Here is a 19,682-nt window from a genome sequence, read left to right as displayed (position 1 = left end):
ACATAAAAAACAAAAGTGTGGTACAAAAAGCTGGCCGTACACATTGTACAGATGGCAATGTGCAATGCGTACGTGCTATTTTATTCTGCAGGCCACAGAAGAACTTTCCTTCAGTTCCAAGAGGTGGTAATCAAGGCCCTCATTTTTCAAACCCAGGCCGGGGAGGGTCCCAGTACTTCAGGAAGTTACGGTGGCCGTGTTGTACCAGGGCAACATTTTCCAGGTCAAGTCCCCCAGACAGCAAGGAAGGGACGGACCCAAAAAAGATGCAGGGTGTGTTCCAAAAGGGGGATAAGGAAAGACACCATTTACCACTGTGAAACCTGCCCTGAAAAAACCTGGTCTGTGTATGCAGGAGTGTTCAGAATCTACCACACATCCATGGAGTATAATTTAATTTCATCCTTTATGCTCCCTGTAATATTTCCACTTTATATCTCTGATTTAGTCTACCTCGCTTGCATATCCACTTTCCAACAACCACTACATTTTTTTTTTCTGTGAGACAACTGTGCCCTTTCCACCCCTTAAAATGTTTGTACGGGGGTGCAATTTTCAAAAAGGGGTCACTTCTTGGGGTTTTTTAATTTCTGGAGAGCTCAGGAATTTTTTTAATGTGACATGGCAGCTAAAATCCATGTCTGTTTATTCAGGCCTGCAAAAAACTGTTTTTGCACTTTGCCTCTAGAGACCTGCTGTGCACCAATACAGCAAGCTACACGCACATATGGGGTGTTTCCTGAATGGGGAGAAAATGGGGAACATATACCGGGGTGCATTTTCTCCTTTAACCCCTTGTAAAAAGTGAAAAATTGGGGTCTGCTAGTAATTTTTTATTTTTTTTTGTGTGCTTTGAAATCCTTTCTCTAGTATTTCTGCCTTCTGTGAGACACCTATTTGCTGAAAAGTACCCTTTCCACCACTTAAAATGTCCGTACGGGGGTGCTCTTTCCGAAATGGGGTCACTTGTTGTTTTTTTTTATTTCTGGGGACCTCAGGAAATTTATTTAATGCGACATGGCAGCTAAAATCCATGGCTGTTTATCCAGTTTTTGCACTTTGCTGTGTGCCAATACAGCAGGCTACAAGCACAGATGGGGTGTTTGCAAAAAGAGGAACATATACTGGGGTGCATTTTCTCTTTTAACTCCTTGTGAAAGTGAAAAATTGGGGTCTGCTAGTAATTTTTATTTTTTATTTTGTGTGCTTTGGCGTTTTTCATTTCTGGGGACCTCAGAAAATTTATTTAATGTGACATGGCACCTAAAATCCATGTCTGTCAATTCAGGCCTGTCAGCAAAATCCATATTTTGCCGTTTGCCTCCTCTGCGCCCATACAGCAGGCTACAAGCACATATGGGGTGTTTCCTGAATGGGGCGAAAATGGGGAACATATATTGGGGTGCATTTTCTCCTTTAACCCCTTGTGAAAGTGAAAAATTGGGGTCTGCTAGTAATTTTTCATTTTTACAAATGTGTGCTTTGAAATCCTCTCTCTAGTATTTCTGCCTTCTGTGAGACACCTGTTTGCTGAAAAGTACCCTTTCCACCACTTAAAATAGTACCCCCGCTCTTTCCGAAATGGGGTCATATATTGGGGTTTTTCATTTCTGGGGACCTCAGGATTTTATTTAATGCAACATGGCACCTAAAATACATGTCTGCCAATTCAGGTCAGCAAAATCCATATTTAGCTGTTTGACTCTAGAGCCCTGCTATGCGCCATACATAATTTTTTGAACACATATGTGGTGTTCGCGTATTCAGGGGGAAATGGGGAACTAAATATGGGGTGCATTTTGTCCTGTTACCCCTTTTTGACAGTGAAAAATTTGGTTGTAAAGCAACTTTTTCTGGAAAAAATAGTAATTTTTAATTTTCACAGCCAAGCGTTTCCTAATTCTGTGAAACACCCGATGGGTCAAAGTGCTCACTACACACCTTGAAATATTTATTGATGGGGTGTAGTTTCAGGAATGGGGTAACTTTTTGGGGGTTTCCACTGTAGGGCCACCTCAGGGTGTCTTTACATGTGACATAGCTCCCAATTACCATTCCAGCTAAATCCTCTCTCCTAACGCCATATGGTGCTCCTTCCACCCTAAAGCATGCTGTGTGCCCATACATCAGTTTTTGAGCACACATGGTGTGTTTCTGTAAACTCCAGATTCAGGGTAATAGATTTTGAGTTTTTTTTTGGCTGTTAACCTTTGATGTGTTGCAGAAAAAATATGGGTTGTTTCATATATGTAAGCCACAGAAAGTGACTTCATAACTGAACTGATCCTGAAAAAATTGAGGTTTGGAAATGTTCTTAAAAATTTTAAGATTTGCTTCTAAACTTCTAAGCCTTCTAACGTCCCAAAAATTTTTAATTTAATTTTCAAAATGATCCAAACATGAGGTAGACATATGGGGAATGTAAAGTAATAACTATTTTTGGAGGTATTACTATTTATTATAAAAGTAGAGAAATGAAAATGTGAATTTGGCAAATTATTCAACATTTTTGGTAAATTTCGTATTTAAAAAAAATAAAAAAAATTAATGTTTGGACTCAATTTTACCACTGTCATGATGTACAATATGTGACGAGAAAACAATCTCAGAATGGCCTGGATAAGTAAAAGCGTCTTAAATGTATTACCACATAAAGTGACACATTTCAGATTTGCTAAAAATGGCCTGGGCAGAAAGGTGAAAAATGGGCCCGGTCCTGAAAGGGTTAATCTCTGAAACATTCTGCTATTGGTTTTTTTTTTTGTGTGATATATATTATTTGTTTTGTTTTGTTTTAAAGGGCATCTTGGGAAGAACTTCAGGAACTAACTAAGCAACGAAGAAAGCGCCTGCAAAATGCTGAAGATGTTCATAAGTGTTTTTGGGACTTAAAGGAAGCCCTCTCTCAAATAGAGGTTAATATGATCTATGAATATCATTCATGTTCTGCATTTCTTACATCAGTACAAGTTAATCAAAATTACCAGGGATAAAGAGATAAAGTACTGCACCGAGAAAATTAAATAAGTAGGAGGTAAAAGGAACATATAAGGTTGATGGTTGAAAGGCCTAGTGATCGGGAGGCTGGCAACAATAAAACATTTATCACCGCTCCCATGCAAATGTAATAAACATATTTGATGAGAACCCCTTTGTTAGGTCAACTCATCATTTCCATAGATCCTGAAATAACAATGGAAGTTATCCATTGTCTACATGCACACAGATGACTATATCTACCCTACAAAGTAAAGGTCCCTTTACAGGGCACTATATTACAGCAGATAGTGGGTAAGGAAGCATTCCTTCCCGACAATCTGCTGATCGCTAGCGGAGTAGACCGATGCATTTACGTGCCGCGATCTCCTCCACCTCCTCCAAACTAATGCCATCGCTCTTCCCCATACTGAGTCGTTGTTTGCCGGCAGTAGATCGTGCTTACACGGCACCATCTGCTGCCGGGAAACGTTCACTTTTGTGTGCGCACAAACTATCGAATTGTTTCGCTCGTTCATTGGGTAATTTGTGGTACATTTACATTGGTGATTACCCGATGAACGGCGGTACATTTACACCACCCGATCATCGCTAACAAACATTACTATGAACGCTCGTTAGCGATAATCTGCGTGATTCTTGGCCCATGTAAAGGGCCCTCAACATATTATAACATATTAGTTTGCTTTCAGTTACTGCCCTGAGCAGTTTATGTCCCATTTTAGTGATTTATCTCCCACTGTGTAATAAGCATTGGTGATAATTGGTACCAGAAATATGATATTACACTAATGGGCTAAAAAAATAGAGAGAGATCATTTAGTACAGCATATTGTGAACTGATCATTAGATATCTAAGCATAAGTGTTGTTTTTCTTTAATTGCCTGGCAGGAAAAATCCCAAAGCATTCCAGATGACATTGCCAAAGACCTTAGCGGAGTCCAGTCCCAGCTGCGTAAACACGAGGCCCTGGAACACGAGTTGTCTGGGAATGAGCAGCAGGTAAACGATTCATTACTTTGCATGTCTAGAGAATCATAGCCCCCGTGCTCCCCACACACGACCCTCCCTCCTCTTACATGGCTGATGTGGTACGGCTCTCTAAAGCATTCACACGTCTCGCTCATGTTTCAGTACAGACGTCGATCATGTGTTAATGGCACTAAGCCTTCAGAATGAGGGAGATGGAAGTCCAGAGGGGAAATGTGCTGACTGACTGTGAACTTGATAGAGACTCCTTTACATGACCCAATATAAATTATCTCTCTTTGGCTTTTCACGGGTCACGATAACTGAATTAATTGAAAGTGACTTGATCTTGTATGTAGTAGCTAACCTATTTTTCAGCCCCAAGTTATCCTTTACTGAATAAACCAAGTTAGGTTACAGCCATATCTCTGTTGTAGATTTGATGAGGAACCTCCACCGCTGTTTCAGTCATAGAAATTGGCATGCTGTTATTCTTGCCCAAGAAAATGATGGAGAGTCTGTAGGAAACCGATGGATCTCATTAAAATCTGTTTATTTCGACTCGCCGACAAAGAGAAATAAAAAAATCTGGCGCCCAGATAGAAATGTCGTATTGCTGCAAAACTCTGCGGACAGGCCCAGAACGACCACTATTAGAGAGGTTTGTTTGATCCATCGACATGCATGAGCAGCTCCCCCCGTTTCGTTGTCCACTGTCCAAACACAGGGGTCACCTTCATTACACACCCTTGTATCTGCCTGGACTATTTCGAGGTGCTAAGCAGATGGAAATTTGGTGTCACAGTCCCCATTATGTGGCCTGCCATTGACAGCCAGCCACTGCCACCTTTGTTTGCAGTGGTGTCCTGAACGAGAAACCTAGACTTCTACGGACTGTAACCGTATAATCAGATCCAAAACAGGTTCTGTTTTGGATCTGACAACAGTTGGGTTTGAATACGGAGGCCTCGTGGTGAGCGCGTCTAGCTTTGCTGCGGAGCAACACAATACCCTAACTGCTCATGTGATGATCCGGGGAGCCATCACATATGACAGTCACCCCTAGTAGTGATATATGAGGGACACTAACGGCTGACATTTTGCAGAAGGATAATTCTCATCCACACACAACAAGGGTTTCCCAGGAATGTCTCCACCAGATTGCAACACTTCCTTGGCTGCCCGGTCACCAGTCGAGCATTTATGGGACCAGCTAGTACACCAGCTTCAGCAACTGATGAGTGTGCAGGACCTATAGGCCCAGCTGTAACATCTGTGGGCAAATGTGCCACAGGGTACAATACAGAACCTGTATACCCAACCTCATCCTGTATCCATGGTAGAGGCTATTGTACTGTAATGAATATAAAGCTCCAATGAAGACATTTGTCTCCATGGTTTCATGTGTTTTTATCTTACTGTTTTGGATCTACAGACCCTGTGAAGACCTGTGTGTCGCCATGGTTTCAGACTACAAACAAATGCTCAGTAGTCAGGTCCTGCAGTTATATTGTACTTTCATCTGTTTCCTACTTGTTTCTGACATATGTTCAGTATGCTAGTAATTTACAAAGGAAAACATTCAGTCTTTCCAGAAAAACCTATGCTGAAATTCTTTGTTTTACATGCAGTGATGCAAAGATTTCTGATGTTGGCAATACAAGTTATTGAGCCATAGGTTTTCCACCAAATAATTGCCTTTACTACTGTAAATTGTTAACGTTTCACACACTCAAAATTTGGTTTGTATAGGAAAAAAACTAAATTCATATAAAAGGAACAGGTCTTTCTGGAGCCATATCCATCTTAATCCTATGTTTATTTGGTATGAATGGTTGGGATACACATGTAATATACATGACACATCCGGCGTAGTATTAGACGCCAGCTGAGTCTATGGGTTCAGACTACCCTGTTCTTCTATGTGCAGTGGTGAAATGCAGATTTACTGTACATGTGCACTTTGCTGTCAGAGTATTCTCTTTTTTCCACCATTAGACTTTTTGTATTCAGAGGGGGAATATTCACGGTTGCTTCACTACTGTACATGTCCCAAAACAGCGAACGCTATTTTTGAGGAGCGGTACAAATAGAACAAGAGCTGTAATTGGACCATAAACATTTCAATCTAATTTTGGCGCTTGAAGGTCAAAAGCAACTGAAACTTAAAAAGAAATTATATTTACTATCCTTACCATAAATGCTATGTGCCTTCTATACAATGTCAGCCTTAAGAGATGAAGACACATTATTAAAGTCCTGAAATCTCATGACCTGATTTACACGAGTATTTATTTCTGTGTCCAAATGTTAAAGTAGTTATGTTAAAAAATAGTTGTCAGGTTGCAGACGGCAGGCATTTACACTATACTGCCCTGTAGTATCTACTGTTTGATATTTTCAGATTAAAAGTATGAATACGTTAAAAAATTCATGTTCACAAATAAGAGGCCTCAATCAGGCAAAGTTTTCATGTGGGAATGTTAGTACTGAAAAACGACGTGGTATCGCAAAGATATTTTGTTATTTATTACAGCACAAATGATTCCTTTTTAGGGTAATTTCACACCCACCTTTTTTGTCAAAAAACTATGTTTTTTATGCATTTTGGGGCCAAAGAAAGAAGTGGATTCAAATGGAATGACACCTAAAGAAAGACTTATACTGTCCTGCTGTATTGGATAAACTTCTGACTGTGGCACAGAAAAATTGCTACAGAACAGAAACCGTGTCTTTAAAAAGAAAACAAATCTGTGTGAAACCACCCTTAGAAGGGTATTCCAATTTACTGTCACCGCTCCTGACATGCCTATTGTAATAGCTTCATTCATTCCCCATGTAATAACAATTCTAGAGCATTTATCCTTATGTCTCTATGTTGTGGCATCCCTTTATTATTTCTACTAGAAGTTATAAATGAATTGCTAGCAGACTGCAGTAAGGGTACAGAGGGGTGGTAACCAGTTGGGGGCGTGTCCCTGCACAGACTTACTCTGTCCAATCAGTGCTGCCATTGTCAGACTGTGCAGGTACACGCCCCCAACTGCTTACCTCCCCTCTGTACCCTTACTGCAGACTGCTAGCAATTAATTCATAACTTCTAGTAGAAATAATAAAGGAACGGCACAACATGGAGTCATAAGAATAGCTGTTCCAGAATTGTCATTACACGGGGAATGCATGGAGCTATTAAAACAGGCATGTCAGGAGTGGTGACAGGTCCTCTTTAATGTGCTCAGTAAAATACATGAACTGTACAACTTGCCTTATGAGCTTTCTTAGAGCGTGTTCATCTATAATTGTAGCTTAGATCTGCCAATTAGAACATATTTTATTAGCCATCAAGGCAGAAATCAAACATTATAAATGCCATTTACTAAAGTGAGAAACTCCTTTAAAGGGGATCTGTCACCACTACTGACATGTTTCCTGTAGTAACTACTTAGTGAGTACTACCAGAATAGTTATTTCATGGAGAATACGTGTTTGTCAAGGAACCATGAACCAGACGTACAACAAGAGATAAGTGGAAATAAGAAGGCTTTATTGAAAATCAAGCTGTAAGCAAAAGTCCAAACGGATGGCTAAACCGAAGCAGGGTCTTGCGTAGACAGAGGTCAGGAACCAGGGGGGTAGTCAGACGAAGCCTGGATCAGGAACCAGCAGGGTAGTCAGACGAAGCCAGGATCAGGAACCAATGGGGTAGTCAGACGAAGCCAGGATCAGGAACCAACGGGGTAGTCAGACGAGGCCAGGATCAGGAACCAGAAGCAGCAGCAGTCTTAGAAGCATGTGAACACAGGAGGACCAAGCAAGGAACTGAAGCCACAGACCTCCTATATATATGAGCAGGCATCCAGCTCCTCCCAGTGGGAAGGAGAAGCCGCAGGGTGGGAGGCTACAAGAAACCCAGAAACCAAGATGGCCGCCAGCACATGTCAAACGAAGGAGAACAGTAAGAAGGTAAGACCATGACAGTGTTAGACTGTTCCTCTGTTATTACTTCTGGAAATGTGTGAATACATTGAGAACTAGGTGTTACCAGTGCACATAAAAAAGGGTATGTCCATACACAGTCTGACACTGCCAGTGCTGTTTGGACATTGTCAGAATGTGTAGGGACGTGTTCTCAACTGGTAACACCCAGTAGTCATACATTTCTAGGAGTGATAACAGAATACAGGTGCCAAACAGAAAGGATTCTCTAGAATTATTTATTGGTTAATACAATTCTTTACTAAAGCAGCCGAGTGAGAAGAGCTCACATGTCCTCTTTAAGTGCTTTAAAGTATAACTGTCGTATTTTCGATTTCAACTTTTCACTGTGTATTCAATTACCCCTTAATTCCAAATTTTTGTTCCCTGTACTGCCTACTTTTACCTGTGCTTAAAATAGGGTTGCTATGCAGGGTCCGTCTATGTGTTGAAGGACAGAGGACGCAGAAGCACGCAGCCTGCAAGGTCAGATTACTGACAGCCAGGGACTGTGTGTAAATGATTAAAGCCAGGTCCTCCCCAGCAGCTGATAACAGTGCCTGGGCTGTGTGCACTTCTCCTTGTCCCTGCGCTTGGCAGACGCTCCCTCACTCAGCAGACTGGGACAATGCAGAGTTGGAGCAGCACAGACCAGGGAAGGGAGATCTGCCGTCTGCTCAGTGTATAAATGAAAGCAACATGTGGTAAGAGGACCCCTTTGTGCTGCAGGAGATTAACCCTTTAGGGTGAGGGCTCTGGTTACTGACACTTTTGGGGGGCTATGGTTACTGGCTAGTGAGGGCAGTGGCGGCCATCTTAACTGAATAGTGAAATTGCAGTTTTATGCAGACTGGTTGCTAAGGGTTGAATCTTATTAAATATGGGGTAAGTCAGTCTAATAGTAACTGATTCTGGAATATCATGTTATTAGTAACTACATATATGAAAATTGAAATTGGGGTCTAAGTGTGACAGTTATCCTTTAAATTTGTGTGAAAGGAGTTGCATTTGTAATCTTCTTGATATCCTGATTCTCTGCCTTTGAAGAAAACCTGTCGCCACTCCTCACACATCTGTCATAGTAAATAATTGTGTTCCCCATAATAAAGCAAATCTGCAATATGCAGATGGATTTGCAATTTTTATACAATTCCGACATAAACTGTGCGCTTTGCTGATCTCACTAAGGGCAGCATAAAATAGTGACAGAAATGCTAATGTCCGCGCTGTGTCACTCATGAGCTAATAGTAAGTGGTTGCTGAGAACCGGCATCATAATTACTGCAGCCCAGGCCTTGAGAAGAGTCACATCTACCTGAGAAGCTCTAAAGTGGCCTGACCGGGCATGTAGGCAGACTAACGCTGTGGAGCTCCTGGCCAAATATTTAGAAAATACTCAGTTTGCCCACTCCATCGCCGATCACCTTGGAGGCAGCTTGTGTGGACCCAATTCCCCCGCTCTCTAGCGCCCTCTTTGACGGCCCTATGACGCGCCAGAAAGCTAAGGAGGGGAAGGAGTGCAGTCTCTCCATGCCGCTTAAGCAACATGGCGCCGTGCACGGAGCTAAAATGTCTGAGGTGGCTGCGTGGCTGGAAAAGTTTGCCCGCACCTCGGCGCCATCCACAAGTCTCACAGCAATGGATACTGAACAAGCGATACTATGAAGTGCTCTTCGCCACCTGTGGAGAAGGAGGTCAGTGCCATATTGGAGCTGGGAGCCAGCTCTGATATAGAACCCACCATTAAGGATATGTGTAAAGCGGCAGCACAGTGTGGGGTGGCGCTGGCCTCACTAAATACGCATATGGGGGACTGAAGGAAGATATTTCTCTCATAAGACAAGATATGAGGCAAGTCAAAGAGAGATCTGGCGCGTTAGAGAGTTGTCTGAGCGCAGTGGAAGTAAAAAGGGATCTGCAACGTGTAATTTCTAAGTCTGATGACCTTGAAAACCGTCTGAGACGTAATAATGTCCGAATAATTGGTGTGCCCGAGCAAGCTGAAGGAACTGACGCTGTTGCATTTATGGTAAAATGGTTTGCTGACGAAATTGAAAGAGAGAAACTGTCTCCACTTTTTGCTATTCAAAGGGCGCATCGTGTGCCATTCCACCCTCCACCTCCAGGGGCGCCACCAAGACCCCTCCTGATCAAAGTGCTACTCTTCAGAGATCGGGATGCCATCCTGAAAGGTGCAAGAGATTGTGCAGACCTAAGTATAAACGGGAAAAGAGTATCCTCATTTCCGGATTTGTCTGTGGAAGTCCAAAAACGGAGAGCGCGTTTCCTGGATGTTAAAAAGCAGTTGAGAACTTTACAACTGCCTTATTCAATGCTATATCCCGCTAAACTGCAAGTGGCGGGCGGCACAATACACCTGTTTGAAAACCCTGTGGAAGCGTGTCAATGGCTGGATGTCCATTAAAGAGATCTACGTGGCAACAGCTGAAGACGCGGTGAACTCTCTGGTGTATCTAAGCAGCATCCAGTATTGTGCCAGTTAAGCCATGTATATGTTAACTCTTTACTGGACTCTTTGATGATTAACTGCCATGTTGCGGGGGAGAACTTTCCTTTTTCTCTTATCTTTTTTTTCAGTTTCCAGTTCCGGGTTGTTCTGAAATGTAGTGGGCTACAGCATTATGAAGGGCCAGGCCCTAGCGCTGACACAGCACCGTCAAGACAGACGTTTTTGTTCACCGTAGCAGTCTCTGCCTGTATTTACGGATCAGGTTTATTCTTTTTTTTGTACCCCCCGGTTCTTCAGTGTAGGGGGATATGTCTGCTTTGTTAGTGGGAATGTTAGGGTGGGACTGGGTGGGAAACGAGACTCAATGTATGTTTGCTGTTGAGATATGTGGTGGCTCCCCCGGGTCAGGCGGCACTGGGTCAGCTTTTTTTTGGAGATTGCATTATGATGGGTACTCTTAAAATTATTGCCTGGAATGTAACTGGATTGGGCCAGGCCACCAAACGGCATGCTGTCGTCCATACTCTGCAAATGCATCAGCCAGCAATCCTTTGTCTCTCCGAAACACATCTTACTCCTGATAAAACACATCTAATCCATAGGGCGTGGCTGACGCATGAGTTTCCCTCTACCCATTCCACACATGCACGAGGAGTTAGTATCCTGGTACACAGAACCCTTCCCTTTGCAGCTAGGGACACATGCATTGATAGCGAAGGATGGTTTATATGTATTGCCTTCTCCGTATATCATTTTATATTGATACTGGTCGCAGTATATATCCCCCCCACCATATTTGAGTGAAATTCTGAAAAGAATTCTAACATTTACCGCCAAATTCCCCAGTACCCCCAGATGCCACAGAAATGATTAGTTCTCCCACTTCCATGGCTAGATTGTTCTTGGAGGTCGACCTATGTGATCTTTGGAGGACCCAGCATCCAAGAGAGCGGCAATACTCTTGCTCCTCCTCACACAACTCATTGTCCAGGATAGATTTGATGAATGGGTCTCCGTCTTTACTGGCTGTGACTCAGGAGGTCTCCTACAGTATCTCCCCCGGAGTATTTCCAACCATTCTCCACTTTTGGTACAGCTGAAATTGGAAAACCTAGCACATACGTCAAGGCCTATATGGCATCTGAACACGTTCTGGCTTTATCTAGTGGATACGGGCACTGTGATTTCCGGGGCCATAGGAGTCGTCTTTGATCATAATGTCTGATCTGCTTAGTCAGCCATGGTATGGGACGCAAGGAAGGCGTATGTTAGAGGGCTTTATATTAAAAACATTAATGTTATCGGATCCAGCAGATCCTTGGTACAAGCTATTTAAAGATCAGGAAAGATGAAAAATGAGATGTCTGAATTCAAAATAAGATTCATGTTTATTGACCTATTTTGTAACATTGTCTGTTAGCATTATTCATGTAGGCAGCAAATACCACTTTTCACAAAGATGGTACTTTCTCCATTTCTGAGATGAGTAGGGGGGAGGGGAAAGGAGAGAGTTTGGGAGTTGTGGGAGGGGGGTCCTGAAAAAGCCAAAAATGGATAACATGTTATTACTGAATAACAATTTGTATACCTCAGTAATGTATGACTTACTATGTATATCTATTGACGTGCTGGAATCCTAAGAATAAAATATGTTAGAAAAAAATAAAAATGTGCATAAGACAAAAAGTAGGGCTCTGACTAAAGAACTCTCAGGCCCCTTTCACACGGGCGAGTTTTCCGTGCGGGTGCGATGCGTGCGGTGAACGCACTGCACCCGCACTGAATCCTGACCCATTCATTTCTATGGGGCTGTGCACACGAGCGGTGATTTTGACGCATCACTTGTGCGTTGCGTGAAAATCGCAGCATGCTCCTCTTTGTGCGTTTTTCACGTAACGCAGTCCCTATAGAAATGAATGGGGTTGCGTGAAAATCGCATGCATCCGCAAGCAAGTGCGGATGCGGTGCGATTTTCACGCATGGGTTCTAGGTGACAGTCTATTCACTGTATTATTTTCCCTTATAACATGGTTATAAGGGAAAATAATAGCATTCTGAATACAGAATGCTTAGTATAATAGTGCTGGAAGGGTTAAAAATAATAAAAAAGTTAACTCACCTTCTCCTCTTGTTCGGGTAGATGCCGGTCTGTTCTTTAGCTGTGGGCTGAAGGACCTGTGGTGATGTCAGATCACATGCTCCATCACCATGGTGATGGACCATGTGATTGGAGCATGTGATCTGACGTCACCTCAGGTCATTCAGCCCACAGCTAAAGAACAGACCGGCATCTACCCGAACAAGAGGAGAAGGTGAGTTAACTTTTTTATTACTTTTAACCCCTCCAGCCCTATTGTTCTATGCATTCTGTATTCAGAATGCTATTATTTTCCCTTATAACCATGTTATAAGGGAAAATAATACAATCTTCAGAACATCAATCCCAAGCCCGAACTTCTGTGAAGAAGTTCGGGTTTGGGTACCAAACATGCGCGATTTTTCTCACGCGAGTGCAAAACGCATGACAATGTTTTGCACTCGCGCGGAAAAATCGCGCATTTTCCCGCAACGCACCCGGCTCTTATCCGGGCAAAAAACATGACGCCCGTGTGAAAGAGGCCTCAGAGTTTTGTATACAGAATTTAAATATATTGAAAACCCATCACCAGAAAACTCAGCTAATAGGAAGGAAGCCCAATGATTGCTGAAGGAACATCTACATCTGGGGATAAGCAGTTTTTTAGAACCCAAAAGTTATTTACAGAGGGGGAAAGCGCAGGCCATTTACGTGTCACTATTATCAAGGCACAGGCTGGTCCCTCTTGTGGGGCATTTTACACTACTTTAAAAGATGTATATCAATCTAGAATGACGGTTACTGAGATAGATAAAACCAACTACTGGTTGGAAAAGGAAATGAATAAAAAGATATCTGATTAAAAAAAGAGATCTACACCAGGAAACGAGATGGTGCAGATTTACGCTATAATCTGTGCCATGTTCCTGGTGCAGATTATAGTATATGTGAGGGACCAGATATGCCACCACACACTGCCCGCGACTTTGAAAAGTCCCAAGCGTTGCCTGAAAACCCCAAAAAGTCCCTCAATTTTGTGCAATTGCAGTGTGTACCAAACGTTAAGATTTTTTGGTGGTCTATTCTTCAGATAATCCTCCAGTATCAGACCAGTTATGGTCTGACTCCTGGCACTACTACACTACTCAAGCTGCTCTCTGACATTACCAGACACAACTCAGAACCATAGGAAGCCAGGCCTGATAAATAATGAGTGGAATGCGGCACTCTCTGAGTCACCAAGATTCCTTCTGTGAGGCTCCTCAGTAGTCTGACCTGGAAGGTGGACCTCATGGATCTGATATTGATAGAAAGTACCAGAAACCTCTTTAATGTTGTTATTTTTCATTTATATTTACAGGTTCATAAAGAGCAGCATTACAAAAGAAAGGCAGTAGTCTTACAATGGAAATATTAGGATCTTTCCATGTAAAATAAAATCTTTAAACAGAACTTCAGAGTTTATAGGAAGGGTTAAAACCCCCAGTTAACAATAGCACTTGAAAAAGGTAAAATATTAAAGGGGTTATTCAGGAAATGATAATGATGACCTATCCTCAGGACACATTGCCAGGGTCCCCCCGCTGATCAACCGTTCTAGTGAGCCAACAGATCCCCGGTGAGCGCGGCTGGCTCGTGGCAGCTCATCAAGCACATAGTACAGCGGCTGTGCACAGTATTGTAGCTCAGCCCCATTCACTTCAAAGAGGGTGAGCTATCCTGAGGATAGGTCATCAATATAATTTACCGGATAACCCATTTAAGGAACGGGGGAGAAGAAAGAACATAATGTAGTAAGGGAAGAAAACAAGGGGTTCACAGATGATAGAGGTGGTACTGGGTTAGAAGGGTAGTGGGGATGCATATTTAGAGGCCATCCAATACCGAAGTACCATTTTGAGACCAATGCATCACTTGTATGTTGTTTGTGGGCAAACATATACTCACATCAGTAGTTAGTATTAACTTTAGCAATATTATTATTTAGCGATAGTATATCAGAAAATCTCCAAAATTGAGGTATTGATATTGAAGTCATAGTTAGGATATGGCATAAAACAATCTTTTTGGCTTATGTTCATATTTTTCTAATGTGTTAACCTTTCATATTGGTAGTAGTTATTTAGTAATATAGTGATGAAGGTATTTTAACTTATATTTCATTTATAATTAAATATTTTTCAGCTCCAAGAGCTTGTTGATGCAGCGGATGACACCCTGTCTAGGTGCTCTGGGGAACAGACCCTGAGACTGCAACAGAAACAGCAAGAAGTGGTGGAGAAATGGGAGTGGATGAAAGCCAAAGTGGAACGGAGGAGAACAGAACTGGAAAAGGCCTGCAAGCTCTACCTCTTCCTGGCATCCGTAAGTGTCAGCGTAACCTGTACATCATTTACAGAATTATGGGATTAAGGTCAACCTGGCTTCTGCAGGATCTGCTAATGATCTAGTACGTATGGTGGTAGCCTGAGTCCTAGTTCCCCGGGATACTTTTCTCTCCCCATTGAAATAAACATGCACATCCAGCCAAGCTTACTGGAGGATAAGGAGGGATAGCGGTCTGACAGCGATCTGATATCTATGGGCGGCTTAAAGTAGCTGTCTCATGAAGACAACACATTTTTTATGGTAGCAGGCAATCAGCTGGGGGTCTACAGTAACCTCTCCAATCTCCGACTGTTACTGCTGGAAAGCCACACCTGGCTATATATTTCTCCTGCAGCGACTGCACAAATGAATGTAACAGGTCCACCAAATTGGAATCTAAAGAGGACAGTTTTTTGATGTTCTCTAAATAGGACAAAGACATATGGACAAGGGAAGTCTTCATGAGACAAAACATTTAAATCTTTAAAGGGATTTTCTGGGAGTAAGATATTGATGACCTATCTTGAAGATAGGTCATCAATATTTGATCGGTGGTGGTCCGACTCCTGGCACCCCCACCAATATGGTGCTCCAGTGAGCGCTGCGGCATCTTCCTGGGCCAGTGCTGTCATGTTCATTGGTCACATGGCATAGTCGCAGCTCAGTCCAATTCAAATGAATGAGCCTGGGCTGCAATACCAAGCACAGCCACTATACAATGAACGGCACTGTGCTTGGTATGCTTTGAGGAGCCTGCAACGCTCACCAGAGCGTCATGGGCTTTTACAAACAGCTGATTTGAGTCTGTACCAGGTGTTGTGTCCACTGATCAGATATTGATGACCTATTGCGAGGATAGGTCATCAATATCTAGCTCCGGAAAACCCCTTTAAGTAAGTGTTTACCCTTGAACTTTGTAAGCACATGTTTCTTCTTGGTAAGTATTGGTCAGTATTGTCTGTGTAATTTTGCCTTTGGGAAGAGTTTCAGTTTGAGAATCACGTGTCTACTGAAGAGGAACACTAGCTGGCTGTGAATCATAGATAAATATAATCTGGAACTGAGCTGTGGATCTGTGACCGAGCCTCCTTATATGAACATTAGACAGCTGTCTCTGTTGTAACCCCTTTTTTAATAACACAAGCTGCAGGATGGATCACTTCTTCATAGGCAAGTGGTCCTTGACTCGTTAGTCGAGATAACATCTGTATTTTCAATATTAACCTTTGCATATCTGTGCACTGCCCACTCATTTTTTTATTTGAAACAAATTATACAATGCAAGAACAGAGTCCAATTCTCATAGAGTTTTAACTTTTAACCACTTTTGGAAAGGACGTCCATTTTGCAGACCACATGTCCAGTCGAGGCTCCATCCATGGAAGTCATTTATTTTCAAGAGATGTATATAGTCCCATTACTTTTGGTCTGCCCCCAGATCTAGAAAGGTCAGAGGATATCCTGCGGCGCAAAAGAAGCCATCCAATATTTCGGTTAGAATTCCAAAGATTTATTTAGCAAGTGGTACAACTTTTTTCGGGGACAACGGTTCCCTCACCAGGTACAGAATGCTTGCATATGCAAGAATTCTGTACCTGACGAACCGTTGTCCCCGAAAAGCGTTGTGCCACTTGCTAAATAAGTCTTTGGAATTCTAACCAAAATATTGGATGGTTTCTTTTGCGCTGCGGGATATCCTCTGCCGATCTACTTACCTTTTGAGGGACCTCAGGCATCCCTGACCAGAAATACTTGCATCCTTGGCCGCACACTATTCACACAGGAGCTGGATTCATACAACCCCAGATGAGCCTACACTAGAGTTGTGCCTACGTTTGGCACAACTCCACAAGGTGAGCCTCCTCAATGGAGACATTTTGCATCACAAACGTTACGTTATTACCCTATAGTGTGTCTTTTTATGTTTCTCAGTTAAACAGCGCCTGTACAACCCAGATCTAGAAAGGCATTAGTTTCCCTTTAGAAGCCTACTATAACGGCCTATTTACATGGGCCCATACTCGGGGCAATGATTGGGAAAGAACAGAGAACAATGTCTGACAAACTGTATCAATCCTGTGAAACCAGGAGTCTGTGGTTTTTAGGGGAAAAAAGTATGTTTGTGATTCATTCAATGTGTCTATTAAGGAGCGTATGATTTATGTTTTCTCAGCAATATCTGACATCATACAGTACTTGACAATCTCTTTCTAACAAAGCTAGAACCAGCCCTGCACCTCACATGGGTCCAGAGATCTCCCCATTCATTGCTCCAATTGTTCTGCTAGTTTTTTTACCAAGTTGGCACCTCAGGGGACGGGGGCATGTCCTTTTTGCTGCAGCTATTTCCCTATAACAGCTTGGGGGCAGTGGCGTACATAGGGAAATAAGGGCCCCATAGCAAGGATAAAACCAGGCCCCTCACACAGGACAGAGGGGTTTCTGCCTAAAACCCTTTGGCTACATGCACACGACCGTTGTGTGTTTTGCGGTCCGCAAACAGCCTTTAATATAACTGCCTATTCTTGTCCGCAAAGCGCGGACAAGAATAGGACATGTTATTTTATTTTTTTCCGGACCACAGAACGGAGCACTCCGTGTGCTGTCCGCATCTATTGCGGCCCCATTGAAGTGAATAGGTCTGCATCCGAGCCGCCAAAACTGCTGCTCGGATGCGGACCAAAACAACGGTCGTGTGCATGAGGCCTTTCTATGATCCTTTGGCCATTTTTTCCACTGCCTCATTTGCTAAAATTTGTTCCTTTAGAAGGTAGAGTCCTGACCAAGTTTTCACCTCCAGTAGAAGAGGGGATGATCCCAACTGGACCCCCTCTTGCCCTGGGCCTCATAGCAGTCGCATGGTCTGCCGCTATGGTAGTTTGACTCTTGCTTGGGGGGCTGCCCTTTCTGCTGTAGCTCTCTATCACAGCTCAGGAGGCAGATAAAGGATTGAACAGCTAGGTGGACAGAAAAATAAGAAGAAAACAAACAGCAGGTGGCGCTATACAGACACATTTTAGCTCAGTGGCTATGGTAAATTTTTCATTGTATGCAATTACAAAAGTATTTAGATCCAGGTGCCGGTTTAAAAACTGCAGATTATTTTTGTGGGAGAGTCCTTTTAAAGAACTTTCTGTGCATAAGAGCTGTAATTAATATTTTTGTTGATAGGTGCGTGACTATATGTTGTGGGCTGCAGAAATAACCCGTGAAATGAATGCTGAAGAGACCATAAGGGGAGTTCTAGAAAGTAGCAAGAGACTGAAAGCCCATCAAGACCTAAGGCAGAATATGGACGCCCATCAAGAAACATACAATAAAACAGTCACTGTTGGACAATCTCTTCTACAGGAGGGAAAAATCCCTGCAGTACAGGTAAGAGGTAGCTAAACACCAATGGGGTCTTAATACCCCTGCGCTAGCGGTGGATGAGCCGAAGTTAGGTAGAGGCGCAGGCCTCTACCTACCTTCAACGCATGATCCGCCGGTGTACACCAAGCTTAAATCTACACCAGCTCCCTTGCTGGTGTAGATTTACCGGTAAGTCATTTTCTATGCCAAAAACTGGCATAAAAAATTATTAGTGAGGCGGCCTGACAGCCCACCCTTTTACACGACCATACCACACCCCTAAGGGGGTTAACAATCACAGATTTTTATGCAATTAAGGGGTTGTCCGGGTTCAGAGCTGAAGCCGGACATACCAGAATTTCACCCAGGCAGCCCCCCTGACAAGAGCATCGGAGCAGTTCATGCTCCTATGCTCTCCTTTGTCCTGCGCTGAATCACGCAGGGCAAAGGCATTTTGTTGAGTTCCAGTGATGAACCGGGCTCTCCTTCAGGCTGCCCGGTGATGTCCCCGGCACTGATGGGCAGGCTTTAGCGCTGCCCTAGCCTGTAAGACAGCTAGGGCAGTGCTAAAGCCCGCCCATCAGAGCCGGTGACATCACCGAACACACTGCTAGGCTGAAGCCTCCGCCCGGCAGTGTGTTATTGTAAATAAAAGCGCCCTTTCGCTGCGCGATCCTGCGCAGGACATAGGAGCATCAACTGCTCCAATGCTCGTCGGGGGGGTGGCCTGTCTGGGTGAAATTCTGGGTATGTCCGGGTTCTGAACCCGGACAACCCCTTTAACCTTTTTGCCAAAATCTGCAACAGATATATGCCACAAAGTGCCGTATATCTAATCATAAATGACCCCCCAAATGTTTTCATGCTCTAAAGGTATTGTTACTTGATTTCATACTTTATTATAGTTGTGAACTGTACTTTGTATTTTTAGTTTTCTAGAGAACATCCATACTCTTGTTAGCTACATCAGGGATATCCACATCTGATAATATGATTTATATTAGAATTGGTGGAGGTGTATACCTGATACAATACTACAAGTACAGTAATATGGCATTCCGTAATGATATGTTGACCATATCAACAGGCAATGTAACAATCAGCCTTGTGGTTAGCTAGATATTTGAGTTTATTCATCTATAGTAATTTATAGACTTATTGTCGCAATCCTTTAAATAAAGTAAACGTATTAATTCGTGTTCAATGTTTTAGCTTAGAGAAAAGCTGCAGGCTCTGGTGGAAGAAAACAAGAATCTTTATCAGCACTGGGAAAAGAAAAGAAAGTTTCTGGAACAGGTTCACCAGGAGCAAGTTTTCTACAGAGACATTGATAATATGGAGAAGATCCTAAATGCACAGGAGGTTAGTGAGAAGCTTATGTACTCCGTCCAATATGAGGTACAACTGTTATACTCTATTATTTCTTTAAAAAAACCTGTAGGTCACATTATGATGTATCCCAGTCCTTCTCAATG

General features: G+C 42.8%; 1 protein-coding gene across 1 annotated transcript in view; it reads left to right on the top strand.

Annotated features, from left to right (window-relative positions):
• The window catches only part of SPTBN5 (spectrin beta, non-erythrocytic 5), a 250,075-nt gene that overhangs the window by 103,941 nt on the left and 126,452 nt on the right, over nucleotides 1-19,682 (top strand). The window contains 5 exon segments of the mRNA XM_044271814.1: nucleotides 2,801-2,915; nucleotides 3,890-4,000; nucleotides 14,674-14,853; nucleotides 18,028-18,231; nucleotides 19,420-19,569. Coding sequence (XP_044127749.1) covers nucleotides 2,801-2,915; nucleotides 3,890-4,000; nucleotides 14,674-14,853; nucleotides 18,028-18,231; nucleotides 19,420-19,569 — 760 coding nt within the window.

The sequence above is a fragment of the Bufo gargarizans genome, chromosome 11 (genome assembly GCF_014858855.1).
Source record: "Bufo gargarizans isolate SCDJY-AF-19 chromosome 11, ASM1485885v1, whole genome shotgun sequence".
In the NCBI taxonomy this organism is placed as follows: Eukaryota; Metazoa; Chordata; class Amphibia; order Anura; family Bufonidae; genus Bufo; species Bufo gargarizans.
This window is presented reverse-complemented; position numbering and strand designations above follow the sequence as displayed.